Source organism: Carcharhinus amblyrhynchos, chromosome 32, assembly GCF_965287045.1.
Source record: "Carcharhinus amblyrhynchos chromosome 32, sCarAmb.v2.hapA, whole genome shotgun sequence".
Classification (NCBI taxonomy): domain Eukaryota; kingdom Metazoa; phylum Chordata; class Chondrichthyes; order Carcharhiniformes; family Carcharhinidae; genus Carcharhinus; species Carcharhinus amblyrhynchos.
Genome location: NC_137355.1, coordinates 22,732,383 through 22,754,312, shown reverse-complemented (window position 1 = coordinate 22,754,312; position 21,930 = coordinate 22,732,383). Strand labels below are relative to the sequence as shown.

At 47.1% G+C, this 21,930-nt stretch overlaps 1 protein-coding gene across 2 annotated transcripts; it reads left to right on the top strand.

The window, feature by feature from the left end:
• On the top strand, positions 1–20,566 carry adpgk (ADP-dependent glucokinase). Of its 2 annotated transcripts, none has more exons than XM_080216029.1 (7): positions 1–280; positions 1,675–1,900; positions 6,605–6,667; positions 11,665–11,785; positions 12,884–13,080; positions 15,650–15,748; positions 16,688–20,566. In XM_080216029.1, exons 1-7 carry the CDS (start codon positions 66–68, stop codon positions 17,240–17,242), a joined length of 1,476 nt encoding a protein of 491 aa, XP_080072155.1. In that variant the 5' UTR covers positions 1–65; the 3' UTR covers positions 17,243–20,566. The 2 variants fall into 2 exon arrangements, with proteins under 2 accessions (XP_080072155.1, XP_080072154.1); XM_080216028.1 differs by having other exon boundaries at positions 16,685–20,566.
• The last annotated feature ends 1,364 nt before the right edge of the window (positions 20,567–21,930 follow it).

The window sequence follows — 21,930 nt, the reverse complement described above, 5'->3', positions numbered from 1 at the left end:
CGGCCTAGTTTCCGGTCGGGCGCCGGCTTGCAGTCGGGCTCGCGTTGTTCGGCCCCCGGTGCAGGATGTGGCGAATCGTTGCGGCGACGGCGCTGGTGGCCGTCGTCCTGAATCTCCTGATCACCTACTACCCGATGCTAGGTCCCGGGGATGCCGCGCAGTTCCTGTCCGATTACCTGTACGGCCTGTCGGTGATGCGGGCGCCGGAGGACGTGTTGGCCGAGGCCTGGGACTCGCTAATCCGAGCCCCCAGCAGCAGCTGGAGCAGGGTGGCTGTGGGGTGAGTCAGCCGCCCGCCCTTCACATTGACATGGATTTATCCTCAGCCTGGGAAAGCAGACACTCACTGGGAGAGAATCCGGATTCATGTTTAATTATTCTGACATTCACACTCTGGTTATTGCTTCTTTAAGCACCGCCACTCCTTTTGCCCCATGATAACTTGGGTCATTTAATCTCTTCAGTCTTTCACCTTGTTTACTTTTACTCTTTCTCTCCAATCCCACCCTTTTAACAGTATAAAATCCTTTCCACCCTCTTTTAATTCACATTCAACGTAAATCGTTAACTCTGTCTCTCTGTAGATAGTTTAAGTTTATCTAAGAACATAACATAAGAAATAGGAGCAGGAGTAGGCCATCTGGCCCTTCGAGCCTGCCCCGCCATTCAATAAGATCATGGCTGATCTGTCGTGGCTCAGTTCCACATTCCCGCCCTCTCCCCATAACCCTTAATCCCCTCGCTTATCAAAAACCCATCAACCCGCGTCTTAAAAATATTTAGCGAGGTAGCCTCCACCACTTCAACGGGCAGAGAATTCCAGAGATTCACCACCCTTTGAGTGAAGAAGTTCCTCCTCAACTCCGTTCTAAACCGCCCCCCTTTTATCTTGAGGCTGTGCCCCCTAGTCCTACTGTCTTTTTTGAGCGGGAAGAGTCTCTCCACCTCTATCCTATCCATCCCATTCATCATCTTATACGTCTCAATGAGATCTCCCCTCATTCTTCTAAACTCTAACAAGTACAAGCCCAGTTTATTCAGCCTCTCCTCATCATCTTATACGTCTCAATGAGATTTCCCCTCATTCTTCTAAACTCTAACGAGTACAAGCCTAGTTTATTCAGCCTCTCCTCATAGCTCAACCCCCTCAACTCTGGCATCAGCCTAGTAAACCTCCTCTGCACTCCCTCCAAGGCCTAAATATCCTTGCGTAAGTGTGGCGACCAAAACTGCACACAGTACTCCAGCTGCGGCCTCACCAGTGCCCTGTACATTTATTAGTGTCACAAGTAGGCTTGCATTAACAATGCAATGAAGTTACTGCGAAAGTTGCCGCACTCCTGGTGCCTGTTCGGGTACACTAAGGGTCAGTTTAGTATGGAGAATGCACCTAACTGGCGCAGCTTTGGAGTGTGGGAGGAAACTGGAGCACCCAGAGGAAACCCACGCAGACATGGGGAGAACTTGCAAACTCCACACTGGCAGTGACTCAAGCCGGGAATTGAACCCGGATCCTTGACACTGATGAGGCAGCAGTGCTAACCACCGTGCCATCCCTCTCCCAGATCTGCTGAGTATTTCCCAAGCTTCCTGTTTTTATTCCGGATTTCCAGCTTCTGCTGTTACTGGGTAGTGCTCCATGTGGCTGACTGCTTCTCCCCTTCTCTTGGCTAGAGTGAATGCCTGTGTGGATGTGGTGGTGTGTGGAATTGCACTCCTGAAAGCGTTGGGCTTGGATGCTGGAAATAACGTGGACCATGACACTCTTCAATCGAGGGAAGACCTGATGGAAACCTTCTCTTACTTCATGGAGAAAGGAGTTGCAGCTGAACGATTCTTTGCTGACAAAAAGCTCTTTCAGAAAATTGCACAGACTGCGTCCGAATTACCAGGAGCTAAGGTGCAGGTTTTGTTTATTGAGCAACCTAGCTGACATGCCAACACCCGTATACACCAACACCCACAGTACATATAGATGACACCAAGAGGAAGGGTGGGCATTCAAGGTGCTAGTTGTTGAGCAGGGTTAGGAGTTATGTAGTCTTGAGATTCTGGGAGAATGAATATTATCCGGACCACTGCAGAGAGTGGGAAGGAATGTGATAAGAGATTATATTTCCACTGTGCCATCCATATTCTGAGAATATCAAAGTGCTTCATAGTTACATAAGAACATAAGAAATAGGAGCAGGAGTAGGCCATCTAGCCCTTCGAGCCTGCCCCACCATTCAATAAGATCATGGCTGATCTGTCGTGTCTCAGTTCCACATTCCCGCCCTCTCCCCATAACCCTTAATCCCCTCGCTTATCAAAAACCCATCAACCCGCGTCTTAAAAATATTTAGCGAGGTAGCCTCCACCACTTCAACGGGCAGAGAATTCCAGAGATTCACCACCCTTTGAGTGAAGAAGTTCCTCCTCAACTCCGTTCTAAACTGCCACCCCTTTATCTTGAGGCTGTGCCCCCTAGTCCTACTATCCTTTCTGAGTGGGAAGAGTCTCTCCACCTCTATCCTATCCATCCCATTCATCATCTTATACGTCTCAATGAGATCTCCCCTCATTCTTCTAAACTCTAACGAGTACAAGCCTAATTTATTCAGCCTCTCCTCATAGCTCAACCCCCTCAACTCCGGCATCAGCCTAGTAAACCTCCTCTGCACTCCCTCCAAGGCCAAAATATCCTTGCGTAAGTACGGCGCCCAAAACTGCACACAGTACTCCAGCTGCGGCCTCACCAATGCCCTATACAGCCGCAGCAAGACCTCCCTACTTTTATATTCAATCCCCCTCGCGATGAAGGCCAGCATCCCATTCGCCTTCCTGACCACCTGCAAGCTGGGTTTTTGCGACTCATGCACAAGGACCCCGAGGTCCCTCTGCACCGGCGCCTGCTGCAGTTTTTCTCCACGTAAGTAATAATCCTTCCTACCATTCTTCCTACCAAAGTGGACCACCTCGCACTTGCCAACATTAAATTCCATTTGCCATTTCCTGGCCCATTCGCCCAGCCTATCTAGATCCTTCTATAGACTCTCCCCACCCTCCGCACAATTTGCCTTTCCACCAATCTTGGTGTCATCAGCAAATTTCGACACCCTACACTCGGTTCCCTCCTCCAGATCATCTGTATAAATGGTAAATAGCTGAGGCCCCAGCACCGACCCCTGGGGCACTCCACTAGTCACCAACCGCCAATCCGAATAGCACCCATTGACCCCCACTCTCTGCCTCCTATTTGACAACCAATCCTCTATCCACGCTAACACCCTACCCCCAACTCCATGTCCCCTGACCTTCTGCAATAACCTCTTGTGAGGTACCTTGTCAAACGCCTTCTGAAAATCCAGAAAGACCACATCCACCGGCTCTCCTCTATCCACTGCCCTAGACACATCCTCATAGAACTCCAGTAAATTTGTCAGACACGACTTCCCTTTAAGGAAACTGTGCTGCGTCTGCTCTATCAAATAGTTCCCCTCAAGATGCCTCGCTATTTCCTCCTCGATGAAGGATTCTAACATTTTACCTACAACAGACGTTAAACTAACAGGCCTATAATTCCCTGCCTTTTGCCTGGCACCCTTCTTAAACAACGGCGTAACATTAGCCGTTTTCCAATCTTCCGGCACTTCCCCGGAATCCAGCGACGTCTGGAAAATAACCACCAAGGCATCCACTATCACTTCTGCCATTTCTTTCAGGACCCTCGGATGCATTCCATCCGGTCTTGGGGACTTGTCCACAATCAGCCCCTCCAGTCTGTCGAGCACCACCTCTCTAGTAACAGTAATGTCATTGAGACCCTCCAGTCCTACCACCTTTCCATCTCTAACATCCGGCAAATTATTCACGTCCCCCTCCATGAAGACCGAAACAAAAAAGTTATTCAAGACGTCAGCCATTTCCCCATCCCCTACCACTAAGTCCCCCCTCTCATACTCTAAGGGACCAACGTTCACCCTAGCCAGCCTCTTCCTTTTTATATATTTATAAAAACTCTTGCTATCCTTTTTTATATTAAGCGCTAGCCCAGCTTCATAGTTTCTCCTACCCTTCTTTATCAACTTCTTTGTCAATCTTTGTTGACATTTAAACCTCTCCCAATCCTCTTCTCGCCCGCTACTCTAAACGCCTCCGCTTTTAATTTAACACTTTCCTTCACCTCCTTCGTTATCCACGGCTTATTACCTCTCCTCCTACGGTCCTTTTTGATCATCGGAATAAATTTCCGCTGAGCACCAAGAAAGATCTCCTTAAAGATCCTCCACTGCTCCTCAGCAGACCTACCTTCCAACGCGCTCCCCCAGTCCACATTCGTCAATTCTTCTCTCATCCTACCGTACTCCCCTCATTGCATAGGTAAACATGGCAGAGCTCCGACAAGTAGATGAACGGACTAACTGATTAGTGCATTAACATCAAAGAGGTAGGCAGGGCCTCCTCAATATATCATCGTATTATTACATTTAAACATTAGCTGGAACAAGAGAGGAAAATTCAAAGGTGAACTGACAAAGGAGGGCCAGAGATTTTTCTAACTCCAGCCCATCGGAAGCCAGTATCCTGAGTGGTTTGGGGACTCATTGTGGCGCTGTAATATTTTACACAAACTTGTGAATGTTATTCACCATAAGCCGAGGGTACTTACTGATGATAAAGTCTTGCTGCTTATTCCCGTGAATTTGCAAAATAAGTTACCGTCCTGAACTAGGGTCCTGCGACTCTGGGACCAGATGTTAGCTAGGCCATGATTTTTTAAAAATTTCTGCTTTTTCTTTGCATCTTTTCTTCTCACATGAAGGTGCTGACTCTCACTGGGATCCAGTTCCTGAAGGTGCTGACTCTCACTGGGATCCAGTTCCTGAAGGGGCTGACTCTCACTGGGATCCAGTTCCTGAAGGGGCTGACTCTCACTGGGATCCAGTTCCTGAAGGGGCTGACTCTCACTGGGATCCAGTTCCTGAAGGGGCTGACTCTCACTGGGATCCAGTTCGTGAAGGGGCTGACTCTCACTGGGATCCAGTTCGTGAAGGGGCTGACTCTCACTGGGATCCAGTTCGTGAAGGGGCTGACTCTCACTGGGATCCAGTTCGTGAAGGGGCTGACTCTCACTGGGATCCAGTTCGTGAAGGGGCTGACTCTCACTGGGATCCAGTTCGTGAAGGGGCTGACTCTCACTGGGATCCAGTTCCTGAACGGGCTGACTCTCACTGGGATCCAGTTCCTGAAGGGGGCTGACTCTCACTGGGATCCAGTTCGTGAAGGGGCTGATTCTCACTGGGATCCAGTTCGTGAAGGGGCTGACTCTCACTGGGATCCAGTTCGTGAAGGTGCTGACTCTCACTGGGATCCAGTTCCTCAAGGTGCTGACTCTCACTGGGATCCAGTTCGTGAAGGGGCTGACTCTCACTGGGATCCAGCTCCTGAAGGTGCTGGCTCTCACTGGGATCCAGTTCCTGAAGGGGCTGACTCTCAGTGGGATCCAGTTCCTGAAGGTGCTGACTCTCAGTGGGATCCAGTTCCTGAAGGTGCTGACTCTCACTGGGATCCAGTTCCTGAAGGTGCTGACTCTCACTGGGATCCAGTTCCTGAAGGTGCTGACTCTCACTGGGATCCAGTTCCTGAAGGTGCTGACTCTCACTGGGATCCAGTTCCTGAAGGTGCTGACTCTCAGTGGGATCCAGTTCCTGAAGGTGCTGACTCTCAGTGGGATCCAGTTCCTGAAGGTGCTGACTCTCAGTGGGATCCAGTTCCTGAAGGTGCTGACTCTCACTAAGATCCAGTTCCTGAAGGTGCTGACTCTCACTGGGATCCAGTTCCTGAAGGTGCTGACTCTCACTAAGATCCAGTTCCTGAAGGTGCTGACTCTCACTGGGATCCAGTTCCTGAAGTGCTGACTCTCAGTGGGATCCAGTTCCTGAAGGTGCTGACTCTCACTAAGATCCAGTTCGTGAAGGTGCTGACTCTCACTGGGATCCAGTTCCTGAAGGTGCTGACTCTCACTGGGATCCAGTTCCTGAAGGTGCTGACTCTCACTGGGATCCAGTTCCTGAAGGTGGACTGACTGATCACTCTGGCAGTCTTTAACATTATGTGAGAACTGAAAAGATTTTTGTATTAATGTTTTAAACTTTGTCCAGACTTGAATATCAGTAAAGGTCAGTCGTTGCAGTGACAGTTTGTGAACTGACTCTCAACATGAACGTGACCTGAGATCTGAAAAGTAGAACACAGACATCAGCACTGGTGGTGATGCACCACAGGGTTCTGTCGATTTATTATTGGTGTCCTATGATGTGTGCAAATTGTCTAGAAGCACTTTGTAGAACTGCTCTTCTTCATGTAGGTTTGTTTGCAGGCAGCACTTTATGTAATCTGGTGAAATCAGTCTGGGTGGGAGCAACATGAGGGCAAGAATTAGGAGCAAAATGCAATCTGAGAGTGTTGGTTTCACAAATTCTTCCTGATTCATATTGGGGCTATTTACAGGAAGTTACCCCAGTGAGAAATTTGGAAGCCTTATTGTGAATGGTGGAAACTGATGAAATGAAAGTCAGTCCTGGTGTTTTGTTGACTTTTATGGTTTTGTTTTTTTTCACAGCACTTTGTGGGTGGAAATGCCGCCCTGATTGGCCAGAAGTTAAGCACAAATCCAAATCTGACGGTTAGTCATCTCTTTTCTGTGTCCTTGAGCTTAAATAGACTGCTCCCTGCAGTAGCAGGAAATTGAATTCTCATCACATGTTTACTCAAAAACTCTTTGTGAAATAAACTCACCCCTCAGTTCCTGAAGGTGCTGACTCTCACTGGGGGACAGTTCCTGAAGGTGCTGACTCTCACTGGGGGACAGTTCCTGAAGGTGCTGACTCTCACTGGGATCCAGTTCCTGAAGGTGCTGACTCTCACTGGGATCCAGTTCCTGAAGGTGCTGACTCTCACTGGGATCCAGTTCCTGAAGGTGCTGACTCTCACTGGGATCCAGTTCCTGAAGGTGCTGACTCTCACTGGGATCCAGTTCCTGAAGGTGCTGACTCTCACTGGGATCCAGTTCCTGAAGGTGCTGACTCTCACTGGGATCCAGTTCCTGAAGGTGCTGACTCTCACTGGGATCCAGTTCCTGAAGGTGCTGACTCTCACTGGGATACAGTTCCTGAAGGTGCTGACTCTCACTGGGATCCAGTTCGTGAAGGTGCTGACTCTCACTGGGGGACAGTTCCTGAAGGTGCTGACTCTCACTGGGATCCAGTTCCTGAAGGTGCTGACTCTCACTGGGATCCAGTTCCTGAAGGTGCTGACTCTCACTGGGATCCAGTTCCTGAAGGTGCTGACTCTCACTGGGATACAGTTCCTGAAGGTGCTGACTCTCACTGGGATACAGTTCCTGAAGGTGCTGACTCTCACTGGGATCCAGTTCCTGAAGGGGCTGACTCTCACTGGGATACAGTTCCTGAAGGTGCTGACTCTCACTGGGATCCAGTTCCTGAAGGTGCTGACTCTCACTGGGGGACAGTTCCTGAAGGTGCTGACTCTCACTGGGATCCAGTTCCTGAAGGTGCTGACTCTCACTGGGGGACAGTTCCTGAAGGTGCTGACTCTCACTGGGATACAGTTCCTGAAGGTGCTGACTCTCACTGGGATACAGTTCCTGAAGGTGCTGACTCTCACTGGGATACAGTTCCTGAAGGTGCTGACTCTCACTGGGATACAGTTCCTGAAGGTGCTGACTCTCAGTGGGATCCAGTTCCTGAAGGTGCTGACTCTCACTGGGATACAGTTCCTGAAGGTGCTGACTCTCACTGGGGGACAGTTCCTGAAGGTGCTGACTCTCACTGGGATCCAGTTCCTGCAGGTGCTGACTCTCACTGGGATACAGTTCCTGAAGGTGCTGACTCTCAGTGGGATCCAGTTCCTGAAGGTGCTGACTCTCACTGGGATCCAGTTCCTGAAGGTGCTGACTCTCACTGGGATCCAGTTCCTGAAGGTGCTGACTCTCACTGGGATACAGTTCCTGAAGGTGCTGACTCTCACTGGGATCCAGTTCCTGCAGGTGCTGACTCTCACTGGGATACAGTTCCTGAAGGTGCTGACTCTCAGTGGGATCCAGTTCCTGAAGGTGCTGACTCTCACTGGGATCCAGTTCCTGAAGGTGCTGACTCTCACTGGGATCCAGTCCCTGAAGGTGCTGACTCTCACTGGGATCCAGTTCCTGAAGGTGCTGACTCTCACTGGGATACAGTTCCTGAAGGTGCTGACTCTCACTGGGGGACAGTTCCTGAAGGTGTTGACTCTCACTGGGATCCAGTTCCTGAAGGGGCTGACTCTCACTGGGATACAGTTCCTGAAGGTGCTGACTCTCACTGGGATCCAGTTCGTGAAGGTGCTGACTCTCACTGGGGGACAGTTCCTGAAGGTGCTGACTCTCACTGGGATCCAGTTCCTGAAGGTGCTGACTCTCACTGGGATACAGTTCCTGAAGGTGCTGACTCTCACTGGGGGACAGTTCCTGAAGGTGCTGACTCTCACTGGGATCCAGTTCCTGACGGGGCTGACTCTCACTGGGATACAGTTCCTGAAGGTGCTGACTCTCACTGGGATCCAGTTCCTGAAGGTGCTGACTCTCACTGGGGGACAGTTCCTGAAGGTGCTGACTCTCACTGGGATCCAGTTCCTGAAGGTGCTGACTCTCACTGGGGGACAGTTCCTGAAGGTGCTGACTCTCACTGGGATACAGTTCCTGAAGGTGCTGACTCTCACTGGGATACAGTTCCTGAAGGTGCTGACTCTCACTGGGATACAGTTCCTGAAGGTGCTGACTCTCACTGGGATACAGTTCCTGAAGGTGCTGACTCTCACTGGGATCCAGTTCCTGAAGGTGCTGACTCTCACTGGGATCCAGTTCCTGAAGGTGCTGACTCTTGCTGGGATCCAGTTCCTGAAGGTGCTGACTCTCACTGGGATACAGTTCCTGAAGGTGCTGACTCTCACTGGGGGACAGTTCCTGAAGGTGCTGACTCTCACTGGGATCCAGTTCCTGAAGATGCTGACTCTCACTGGGATCCAGTTCGTGAAGGCGCTGACTCTCACTGGGATCCAGTTCCTGAAGGTGCTGACTCTCACTGGGATCCAGTTCCTGAAGGTGCTGACTCTCACTGGGATCCAGTTCCTGATGGTGCTGACTCTCACTGGGATCCAGTTCCTGAAGGTGCTGACTCTCACTGGGATCCAGTTCCTGAAGGTGCTGACTCTCAGTGGGATCCAGTTCCTGAAGGTGCTGACTCTCACTGGGATACAGTTCCTGAAGGTGCTGACTCTCACTGGGGGACAGTTCCTGAAGGTGCTGACTCTCACTGGGATCCAGTTCCTGAAGGTGCTGACTCTCAGTGGGATCCAGTTCCTGAAGGTGCTGACTCTCAGTGGGATCCAGTTCCTGAAGGTGCTGACTCTCACTGGGATCCAGTTCCTGAAGGTGCTGACTCTCACTGGGATACAGTTCCTGAAGGTGCTGACTCTCACTGGGATCCAGTTCCTGCAGGTGCTGACTCTCACTGGGATACAGTTCCTGAAGGTGCTGACTCTCAGTGGGATCCAGTTCCTGAAGGTGCTGACTCTCACTGGGATCCAGTTCCTGAAGGTGCTGACTCTCACTGGGATCCAGTCCCTGAAGGTGCTGACTCTCACTGGGATCCAGTTCCTGAAGGTGCTGACTCTCACTGGGATACAGTTCCTGAAGGTGCTGACTCTCACTGGGATCCAGTTCCTGAAGGTGCTGACTCTCACTGGGATCCAGTCCCTGAAGGTGCTGACTCTCACTGGGATACAGTTCCTGAAGGTGCTGACTCTCACTGGGGGACAGTTCCTGAAGGTGCTGACTCTCACTGGGATCCAGTTCCTGAAGATGCTGACTCTCACTGGGATCCAGTTCGTGAAGGCGCTGACTCTCACTGGGATCCAGTTCCTGAAGGTGCTGACTCTCACTGGGATCCAGTTCCTGAAGGTGCTGACTCTCACTGGGATCCAGTTCCTGAAGGTGCTGACTCTCACTGGGATCCAGTTCCTGAAGGTGCTGACTCTCAGTGGGATCCAGTTCCTGAAGGTGCTGACTCTCAGTGGGATCCAGTTCCTGAAGGTGCTGACTCTCACTGGGATACAGTTCCTGAAGGTGCTGACTCTCACTGGGGGACAGTTCCTGAAGGTGCTGACTCTCACTGGGATCCAGTTCCTGCAGGTGCTGACTCTCAGTGGGATCCAGTTCCTGAAGGTGCTGACTCTCACTGGGATACAGTTCCTGAAGGTGCTGACTCTCACTGGGGGACAGTTCCTGAAGGTGCTGACTCTCACTGGGATCCAGTTCCTGAAGGTGCTGACTCTCACTGGGATCCAGTTCCTGAAGGTGCTGACTCTCACTGGGATACAGTTCCTGAAGGTGCTGACTCTCACTGGGATCCAGTTCCTGAAGGTGCTGACTCTCACTGGGATCCAGTTCCTGCAGGTGCTGACTCTCACTGGGATCCAGTTCCTGAAGGTGCTGACTCTCACTGGGATACAGTTCCTGAAGGTGCTGACTCTCACTGGGGGACAGTTCCTGAAGGTGCTGACTCTCACTGGGATCCAGTTCCTGAAGGTGCTGACTCTCACTGGGATCCAGTTCCTGAAGGTGCTGACTCTCACTGGGATCCAGTTCCTGAAGGTGCTGACTCTCACTGGGATCCAGTTCCTGAAGGTGCTGACTCTCACTGCGATACAGTTCCTGAAGGTGCTGACTCTCACTGGGATCCAGTTCCTGAAGGTGCTGACTCTCACTGGGATCCAGTTCCTGAAGGTGCTGACTCTCACTGGGATCCAGTTCCTGAAGGTGCTGACTCTCATTGGGACGTTGGAGGAGTGACAGATGGTAACCTTCAGTAATTTTTATCTTTTTATTATCAGACTTCAAAGGCTTTTTGTTTAGTTTAATCAGAGATCTGTTGAATCAGTGTTGTGTGGTTTATCCTGGGATTGTTTTGATGTGATTGCTTTTTTAAAATTTGTTTGTGGGACATTGGGATTGTTGGCATTTATTGCCCATCCCTAGTTGCCCTTGAGAAGGCGGTGAGTCAGGAGGTTTGCTCAGCCATTTCAGTTTTGCTCTGGAGTCACGTATTGGCCTGACCAGGTACGGACGGCAGATTCCTTTCCCGAAAGGACATGAGTGATGTATATGGGTTTTTCTGACAATAAGCAATGTTCTCATGGTCATCAGTAGATTCTTAATTCCACAATTCTTTTTAATTGAATTTAAATTCCACCATCTGCCGTGATGGGATTCGAACGTGGGTCCCCAGAACATGAGCTGAGTTATTTGGATTAATAGTGTAGTGATAATGCCATTAGGCCATTGCCTCCCCTGTTGGTTGGCCCTCTTGGTGATGAATGAGTGTTAGCTGGAGGCAGTAGCAATCACTCTGCTCTGATGTTGCCGCCAGTATCGTTTCCGGACTTCTCTGAGCACCTGACTGCAGCTTGCAGTTGTGGCAAACAGTTCACTGTCGGTCAGATGATATCAGCACTGGCCTGTGCCTGTGTTCATCTCTGCAGCACCCCCTAAATGCATTGTAAAACTCATTGTCCCACACCTGTGAGATCAGCTACTGGGATGAGTGTTGATGTTTGTTTTATCTTCAGGTGCTGCTGTGTGGTCCAGTTGGACCCAAACTTCGTGAACTCTTGGGCAATCAAATAATTGTCCCGCCAGACTCTCTGCAGGCGGTGGATGAGTACCACCTCATTCTGGAGTATCAGGCTGGTAAGTTGAGAGTGATCAGCGTTTGTAGCTTGTGGGGGTGGGGGGAGGAGATGTTTTTAGTGTAAAAACCAATCAGAGCTCCAGTTGCTTCCATTGATCTCCAAGGGTCCCAAAGTGTGTTACAGTCGATCCAGTATTTGTGAAGTGTCGTCACTGTTGTAAGATGGGATATGCTGCAATTGGATCCTGCACAGAAAGATCCCAGAAAGAGCAGTGTGTCAGTCACCAGATAGGAAGCCTTCCCACTTCCACCATTTGTATAGATTTTGCTTTGAAATACTGAGGGATCAAAAAAAGAGTTGGAGAGAAAAAGTCAACTCAGTGTTAGAATTCTAGAATCCCTACAGTGCAGAAGGAGGCCTTTGACCCATCGCGTCTGCATCGACCACAGCCCCACCCAGATCCTAACCTCGTAAACCCATATAACCCCTGTTAGTCCCCCTCACACTAAGGGGCAATTTAGCATGGCCAGTCCACCTAACCTGCACATCTTTGGAGGAAACCAGAGCACCCGGAGGAAACCCACGTAGACATGGGTTGAACGTGCAGTCTCCACACAGACACTGACCCAAGCCGGGAATTGAACCTGAGACCCTGGCACTGTGAGGCAGCAGTGCTAACCACTGTGCTGCCCTATTGGTGATGTGAGTTTTGAAGATAGAGGAATTCCAGAGTTTTCACATTCTGCAGAAGACTCGTGTAAGGAGGTGGCTGAATCCTGAGGTGGCCACATTGTTTGGGCAGTTTCATTGGATTGTATCTGCTTGACTTCATTGTACCAACCTTCCCTTTGGCCCTGAAGATGTGTTAGCCACACTGCCGGTGTATTGAGTACGTAATTCAAGGGAGTGCTTCACTCTCAGCAATCTACCTCTTCTGCTGTATGCTAAAAACTCAGCACTGCCTGAAGAAGAGCACTTCTGCTCTTATAAGCATCAGGCTTTCATCTCATACAGTAGGTACAGTGTCAGTACATACAGCCTTTACCCCAGTCAGATTTCTGATGTACAACCAGTAATGGGAAAAATGATGTAAAATTCTGTGGATTAGATTACATTCCAGAGTCTGCCTTTGTGAAGAATGAAGTTTGTTTTGTAGGGGATACACTGGGGGAGATTAGAGCACCCCAAGCCAACCGCTTCATCTTCTCACATGATGTGTCAAACGGGGAGATGAATGAGATGGAGACATTCATAGCCAGTCTGGAGGAGTTTGAAGCTGAGCTGATTGTCCTTTCCGGTTTACACATGATGGAGGGACAGGAGGACGAAGAACGAAACAAGAGACTCCAGGAGGTAAGGCATAAGCACAGTTGTTCTTGGATAAGGGTTTCCTGTCTCAGCATCAACACCTACAATGGTGGTGTGGCAGAGCCCACAGTCCCTGGAACACCCTCGCTACTAACAATCTTCACAACTTTTCTGACTTCTGTTCAAAAGAGCCAGGGTAACTTTGGATTGCAAAGATTAACCTCCTTGTATCTATAGTGTCAACTACTGTGGGGGTTACTAACTACTAATACTACCTGGCACAGTAGTTAGCACTGCTGCCTCACAGCAACAGGGACCTGGGTTTGATTCCTGGCTTGGGCCACTGCGTAGAGTTTGCATGTTCTCCCCGTGTCTGCGTGGGAGTGCTCCAGTTTCCTTCCACAGTCTGTAAGATGTTATGATTAGGTATATTGACCTGAATGGAATGTGGCGATTAGGGGAATTTCACAGTAATTTCATTGCAGCGTTAATGTAAGCCTTACTTGTGGCACTAATAAATAAATAATCGTTTTTCTCTCTCCTAAGTCTTCTCCACAGACACATTGCTTCCTTCTTTGAGATGTTTTTGCAGTATTACAGGCATTATGACAATGCAAGCTCAAGCCTGGACAGTCTTGCGGCAAAAATTGCAGTTAGACTGTCTAGACACTTGGGTAATATTGTGTTAAATAATGATAATGTTAAGAAAACCTTTTGCCCAGGTTAAACCCCTGTGAGGATTAATTTCTACCCAACCTGATCCTGAGGGTGAGATCTAGTATTGAAAAAGCCCCAGAAATTTTCAAACAATGAGGTAGACTAAAGTCCCGCACAAATTGGAAAGGTTGGCTGTGAGGATTCACGTGTGTTACAAGGGGGTTAAAACAAGAAGATATTCCACCATGTTATTTATCCCATTCGAATGTTTCTGATAACATTAATTCACTTCACCGATCTTCCAGCCTATTTTGCGATTGTATCCTTCTGCCATTATCACACAAAAATGTGTTTTTAATTAGCACGTCTTTTTCCTTTCTACTTATAAAGAACATTGATATTATCCTTGATACTATCTGTACATTTGATGCAGCTGAGTGGTTTGCTCGGTCAGTTCAGAGGCCAATTAAGATCACTGCTGTCGGTCTGGATTCACATGTGGGTCAGACTGGGTAAGGGTGACTGATTTCCTCTCTTGAAGGACATTAATGTATCTTCCATTGCTGATCAGTTGTCCCAGTCAGCAGTTCAAGAACTGCTGGTTGCAGTGTGCTGCATATTTCCCTGTTCCTTCACTCTTATCTATAGAATTCCGCCCCCCCCCCCACCCCCCACCAGTGCTAACCAGCAGTCCCTGCAGGGAAAGTGCCTGTGTTTGCATAGCAGGCAATTACAGGTTGAGGTACCAAATTTAAACCGGTCAGAGGGGGAGTGTTAGTGGGGTTTTCAAGATGGCCAGGTACTGTAAGAAACTTCAGACAATACAAGACTCATGAAGCCAGTGTGTCAGTTTAAAGATGTCACCTTTATTTTGACCAGTGGTCACTAGGATAAACAATCAAAGTTCTGTGTAGGAGCAGTTGGACTTCAATGAATTCCAAAGTATACAATTCAAAACAGATCAATTATAGATTTTCTTATCAATTACTCCTGCCTTTCATTAGCTTTAAATCAATCATCTTCAATATACAAATTAACAGTAATACCTGTCATATGCTTTAGCCAATTGCATCTTACTCTTTGGCATAATGGTATTTCATTGGTCCTTAGAATCTGGACATATCTTCCCAATTTGGCTAACTCAACATCCTGTTTCCCTTAGTAACCTGAGATGTTAGCCATAAAGTGCAAAGTGAACATTCCCATATGCCCCTCTATAGGGCAGCGCCAAACCAAACTAACACGTGACTCCACGTCCAGGCATGCATCCACCTTATCTGGACAGTGAAAAAGCACTATTCACCAAGTTTGATCAAATGTTCTTACTTTATGAAATTCTGTTGGTAAACCTTGCATATTTACACGGTTTAAGTATTCCCTTAGAATATGACCTTGTCCTAATGCCCTTTACCGTGATGCTTTGCAGCAATCTGCCTTTGGCCAGAGTGAACAATGATTCTTAAAAATACATTAATACATTCAAAATATCAGCATATGTGTTTTTAAATCCGAATCACTTGTGTAAATCTCTTACAGCATTTCATATGTGTGTAAACTGCTTTTTTGATAGCTTATAAATCTGTTTTAAAGTCATTTAACTCAGAGCTGGTAGTCCTGTCAGTGTCTTAATGTCTAATGGTTTAAAAATCTTTACTAACCTATTAAGATTTTTCCCTTACAGGGAGACTCTCCCCATGGAACCTCATGCTAACCAGATTTGATGCTGTCAATAAAATGTAGGCAGGAAAGCTGTGTGGATCACTAACTGTTGTACAAACACTTGTTTCTGCTCTAGATGTTTCATGGCCACTTGTGGAAGGGTTAGCATTCAGACTTGTCTCAGAATTTGCAATCATTTTGTTACAGTTAAATATTACTCCTTCTGTGAACTCCAGCCCTTGTCTGTTTCATTTCTAACGTAATGACTTCTGTTTTCTCTCTCACTGCGAAACGACAGGTTAGTTTGTTAATCTCAGAGATCCCGAATGAAACCTCAGTGCACCTGGAGCTGGCTAGCATGACTGACACAAAGTATATGAACACCATTGTGGAACAGGTAACCATTGTTTTTGGTGGTTGGTGGACTCTGTGTGAGGGTGTGAGTAGCGGGAAGGTATTGGTCTGCTGATTTGACTGATCTGAGCTGGCTCGACAGTTGAGAAAATAAAGTTGACCTGGGTGGAGTAAGGCAGCTGAGATGTTTGCTGCTCTTCACTGTACACTCCCCCTGCTGGACAGTGCAGCCGCGCTATTAGAAAAGCAAAATACAGGAAATAAAAACAAAGTGCTGGAAAAACTCAGCTGGCCGCTCAGCATCTGTGGCGAGGGGAACCAGAGTTAATGTTTTGACTCTTTGTGTAGCCAACATCAACGTGGCTGGATCCAGAGGGTCAAATTACTCTGGCTGGAGTTTCCCCACCACGGGGATCATAGCGGGTGGGACACAGGCATTGCAAAGGTCCATTGATTTGACTTTGGGGTGTCTGGAAAATCCCACCCTCTGTGTGATTTAAGTACAGTGAGTGAGTGCCCTGCAGGCATTCACCATCTAGGAATAGACATGAAGAACGATGGAGTTACTGCCCTTAGAATCTGATCTCTCCCTTGCCTCTGTACAATCAAATTGATTGCCTAACATCCAATCCTGAAAGAGTCTCAATTTCTTTCAATTAACTGTTGGGAACATTGAATTATTGTTTTCAATCCCTCAACAAGTTCCAACCCCATCTCTCAGTGCAGTCCCAGTCTCAGTCTACTTACAACCTGTATGAATCTGAGTCAAATTTCCAACCCACCTTCTCTCCATTGCGGAGACTTCCATTTCTCTGGCATTGCCTGTCTCTGTCCTTGCCTTATTCCAGCTGCTACCAAAGTCCACTAACCATGCTTGGTTCCCATCAGAGCTAATTTTGCGCAGATCGAAATGATCTCCTGGGGGTTTTGGGCGTTCTCTTGGTTCATCATTCTGCTCATCAGCTTCTCTTCTTCTTAGCAGGTTCTTACTCTTGTCAATTCGATTGGTCTGAATGAGCAGGAGTTGTTGTTTATCAGTCAGGCTGGCGCAGGGCCTCACTCCTCACAGGAGCACTGGAATGGTGCTCCTGATATTGGAATGGTCAGCGATATTATCTTTTGGCTCCTCAAAGAATACGGACGAACTAATACGCGTAAGGATTCGGATTTAACCCGTGTTCATTTCCACACTCTGGCCTATCACATCCTAGCAACTGTAGATGGATACTGGAACAACCAAATATCCTCTGTTGCAGCTGGAGCGCGAGTTGCTGGGAGTCAAGCGTGTGGGACTGACACCATTGATCCCTCAAAGGTTGTCCTTAATTCTCCTAAGGAATTTGTTCTGTCACAAACGGACGAAGTACTGAAGAATAAGAAGATGTCACTGAGTCCAACCAACCCGGTGCGTGTGTGGCAGAGAGAAGGCATCTCGTTTTTCATCACTCCTGTGCTGATTTGTGTCAACCCCATCAGGACAGTGGGATTAGGAGACAGTATCTCCGCAGAAGGGCTTTTATATTCTGAACGGAAGTGACTGCAACCTCAATGTCCAAGAAAATTTGAGTTTGTATTTAAGGCAAATTCTCCATGCTTAGTGTGTAGGAATGGGGATGGTGGTGGCTTGTAGCAGGGAAGGATGGGCAGTGAATCACAGCTATGGCTTTAACTCCACTGCCCAATATATAAAAGCTGACCAGTAAATGACCTAGTCGCATCTCTCCCTTTTGCTATTTCATTGCTACAACAATCAGTGGACGTTACTGGATTCCATTCAAATCTATTTCGTTGGAACAACTACAACTTCTGTTTTCTTTGTTATGTTAAAATGAACTTTGGAAATCTCGGTGTAGAGTGCTTGCCTTGATTGGGAAGCAGCGATTTTATAATTGGGATATTTTCAGTGACGTGGGTTGCATGAGGCGGGCATTAAATACTGATCTTTCACCTTGAGGACCTGAAATCTAATCCAGCCCGGCCTGTTTGGGTGGAAGTTTTTTCCATCTGCTGGTTGTGAGGGTCTTACATTGGTGGGTTCAATTTGACGGGTATAAGTTTACAACACAACACTTCCCCTAATTTAACACTAATGAGGAACCTCCTTCAGAAATAAAAGGGTTGTCAGTGTGAGGAGTGTAAATCTGACACATTGGTGCAGAAGGATGTGCTTTGCTGAGTGCGGAGTTGAATCAATTTATTGGGGCACTACAGAGAAATCCTTACCGCTGATCTGGAAGTGCTTTATTCTGCAGCTTCAGCACAGTGGCCAAGCCTCCAAAGATGTAAATTCCTGTTTGACGGTGTGAAGAAAGGCAAAGTTCAGCTTTTTAACAAGTGAACAATCATTTAGCTTTTACTTCAGTGCGAACAGACTTTTCCAGAGCTGGGAGAACAGCGTGTTATTTCCAATCTACAGCCCTGTGCAAATTTCATACTGATAAGATACAAGAGATATAGCAATTAATTAAACGGTCTTCCTTCCTTCATCAGATGTGAAAGATAAATAACAATCAGTACTTCCTCCTTGTGTTACACAACTCAAAATCTTCTCTCTGTAGATATAGGGATGGGCAGTGAATGCTGACCAGCCAGCCACACCTGAATCCCACAAATAAATAAACACAAATCCAGATTTGGGAGATTAGGATCTAGTATTTTGCAGGAATAGTCACACACTCACTGTTACATTTACCCAGTGGCAGGAATTTAAGTGTGACCTTTTTTAAATGATTGTTAGACTGAATGGCTAGGGTTTAACGCCTTCTGTATTCCATTAGGTGGGTTAATAACTTTATTCAGAATATATCTTTATGCTTAATTTAAAAGCTATTGGCTAATACCATTGATTCAGGGATGAGGCAGTTTTATTTCAAAACATGATCCCTGGCTTTCTGCTTATCTCAGGAGCACCTGGTGAAATAAGGAGGGGGAGGAAAAGCTGATCTTCCCCATTTTTAGAACGTGTTTAGACTGGTTTTGATCATGATTCTAATTTAGCAATGCCTGACCTGGCTGAGTGTGAGAAAATATAATTCTGCCAGCTAACAGCACAAATGTCGAGTTTCAACTCCCCTGATAGTTCGAGCCATCATCTCAGTGTGGTGCTGACTCAGTCTCTGCTGATGTGGCTGATTGTCACTGGGGTAGCAGCTCTGTCCTGCCAGGGCCGGGAGGGAAGGAGCTGGTGTTCCAGCACCCCCATCCAGATGTTCCCTGGAACAGCCAGCTTGCTGGTTGCAGGGTTGTGATGCTCCACGGTTGAATAGCTTCCTCACTCACTATACAGACCTGTGCTTGAAGAAAGGGCATTTGTGGGATAAGTTTACACCTGCACCGTAAAGAGAAATAAAAATAAAAGTGAGAACCAGAAAATCAGCTTGTCTTCCTCCCACCATTCACTGAATTACAGACCATCTCTTTGAGGGGAGATTTTGAATCAGAGGCAGACAGCAGAACAAGTGATGCGTGCAAATAACCTGACCATCTCTGCTGTCTTGTGGAATATTGCTGAATCAACAGCTGTGCCACACTGCGCTTTAAACTCCTTTACTCTGTGATGGATTCTCACAGGAAATCAGTTCCAGTTTTGGTGGAAAGGTGGATTTGCGGATTTTACATTTTCTGCTTTTATTTTAAGGAATGTGTTAAATTAACTGCTTTCCTATTCCCTTTTCCAATTAAAAAACACCTTGGTTTTAGCTGCTGTGTGAAATATTACAGGGGAAGGTGACAGTGAATGTGTCATTGGCTGTGTTCAAATCTCTGATACACGCAGGCCCTTAGTATCACCTTAAGGAATACAAGATGAAATGCAATTCAAAATAAATTCTGCTTCAAACAAAGCTTTTAAATGAGCTGAATTTCCAAGCTTATCAAACTGTTTTCACTAATGCACAACAATGTAATTGCTTCAGTGTACTGCAGCAGACCTGAAATGCAACACAAACATTAACGTAAAAGCAAATGGGAGAGATAGGATTAGGGATGAGAAAAATATCAGCCATGATTGAATGGCGGAGCAGACGCGATGGGCCGAGTGGCCTTATTCTGCTCCTGTGTCTTATGGATTCTTATAACCTGAATCGTGGTGCTGAAGTGTCTGACAGCTGATTATAATTATGGAACTGCATTGTGATACAATAATGTGTCAGCTTGTTTTTAATCTTAGACCTTCCCCAAAATTGTGGGAAGCTTCATGAAGTTCAACAAAGTGCAGCATAGCCTGGCCACGGGCAAAGCAGCAGACTGAGAGCAGGAACGGTTCGCTCTGTCCCTCCAGACAACTATATTATACTCGTTTGCTGTCAGTAGCTTGAACGAGGCAATACTCAAGGACTTGGTGCTGCCATTTCTCTGTCCCTCTGCCCCCCTCTTGTGGCTTCACTGAGAACAACCTGAGTTAATCCATTCTGGGCTGGAGAGTGAGGCAGACTCATTGTTAGGCTGAGATTTGACCATGCAGCTCTTTGTACTTCATGTGTAAGGACCAACCTTTAGTCTTCTCTATGATAGGTACTTTGATGCCAGCATGAACATAACTTTTTATGATTTAAATTGCAGCAGATTTTGCAGAACAATGTTAGACACAGTTTCTGTTGATTTTTGCCATTTCTGTTGACATTGCCGATGCTGTATGTTATTTATTACATCCACATAAAGAAGCCTGAACAGACCCCATGTGCATTCCTGTTAGCAGAATTCCTGTCTCTATCTCATATGCAAAATGCTGTTGTCAAACATTACTTGAAAATTTGAGGTTTTTTTTGGTTAAATTTCAGTGATTTAAGGTACTGTATCAATCTAGTGAATATTTTACTTTTTTAAGCAAGATTTTGCAATAAATTGTTTTTCTAAAAAAACATACAGCAAGTGAAAGCTGTTTTCTATTTGTGAGATGTCCTATTTGTTCACTGATGATGAATGAAAACATGCTTTAATTGTAGGCAGTATTCCATTGATTGTGTCAGGGTGTCTGTTTGACTGTTGTGTTCTGACCCCAGGGCAGCTTCTCAACTCAAGTCTCACACAGGATTCTTGTGTCACTTATGAGGTGGTTGCCTGTTGCCTTCCTGCTGTTTTATCTTCAGAGTACCTTCTTGGTGTAATCAATGAGAGGGACCCACCCGCCCTTTACAGTGAAGTGGGAGAGAGGCTGCCTATGTTCCAAGGATCACTACTGGATGTTAGTCCAGAATTCTGAGCCAGCACTTCAGGATCTGCTTGGAAGAAATGAGATCTACCCCGTGCCATCATTATTAACTCCCTATGCATGTGAACCCACACTGCATGTTTCCCCAACCAGAGCAATAATCTAGGATTACACTCTAGTACTGTACAGAGAGCATGCAGCAATGTCAGATAACCAACCTGTGGATGAGATGTTAAACTGAGGCTCTCAGGTGGGTGATTTAAGAAAAATCTCACAGCATTATTTCAAAGTAGGATCCAGCCCAGTATTCTAGCCTATATTTATGGCTCAGCCACATCCTTAAAATAGATTAACTAGGCACTACCACTTTGGTATCTTTGGGACTTTGCTATGCACAAAATTGCTGCTGTGTTTCTGGGATTAACAGGGTAAATATGTGGGGTTATGGGAATAGGGCCTGTGTGGGATTGTGGCTGGTACAGACTCGATGGGCTTCCTGTGCTGTAGGGATTCTATGATTACAGTAGTGACCACACTACATTGGCTGTGTAGAGTTTTGGATATTATCAGGTGAAATGTTCTGGGATGAACCTAGCTTCGTTATCCAGTTAATCTGTTTCTGTAATCTGGGACGGCAGCCTCACAGTGCCAGGGACCCGGATTTAAGCCCAGCATTGGTGACTGTGGAGTTTGCACATTGTTCCCTTTGTGTGGTTTTCCTCTGGGTGCTCTGGTTTCCTCCCACACCAGTTTACCCCAGTCCAATGCCAGCATCTCCACATCATTCCTCCCACAATCCAAAGATGTGCATGGTTAGATGGATTAGCCATGTTAAATTGCCCCTTAGTGTCCCAAGATGTATAGGTTAGGTCGATTAGCTATGGTTAATGCATGGGGTTATGAGGATGAGGAAGGGGGGAGCATGGTGGGGCCTGGGTAAAATGTTCTTTCAGAGAGTCAGTACAGGGCCAATTGGCTGTCTCCTGCACAGCAGGGATTCTATGGTTTTGTGGAATTCCAAAATCTATAAGCAATAAATAGTAAAAGGACTAGGATTAATCATGGACTAAAAAGGG

What these genes read in the sequence shown, in the direction of transcription:
- adpgk (XM_080216028.1), top strand. Translation starts at nt 66, where the DNA reads ATGTGGCGAATCGTTGCGGCGACGGCGCTGGTGGCCGTCGTCCTGAAT. An exon ending in GCACAAATCCAAATCTGACG is followed by an intron (nt 6,668 to 11,664) that starts GTTAGTCATCTC and finishes TTTTATCTTCAG; the next exon opens with GTGCTGCTGTGTGGTCCAGT. An exon ending in TGAACACCATTGTGGAACAG is followed by an intron (nt 15,749 to 16,684) that starts GTAACCATTGTT and finishes TCTTCTTCTTAG; the next exon opens with CAGGTTCTTACTCTTGTCAA.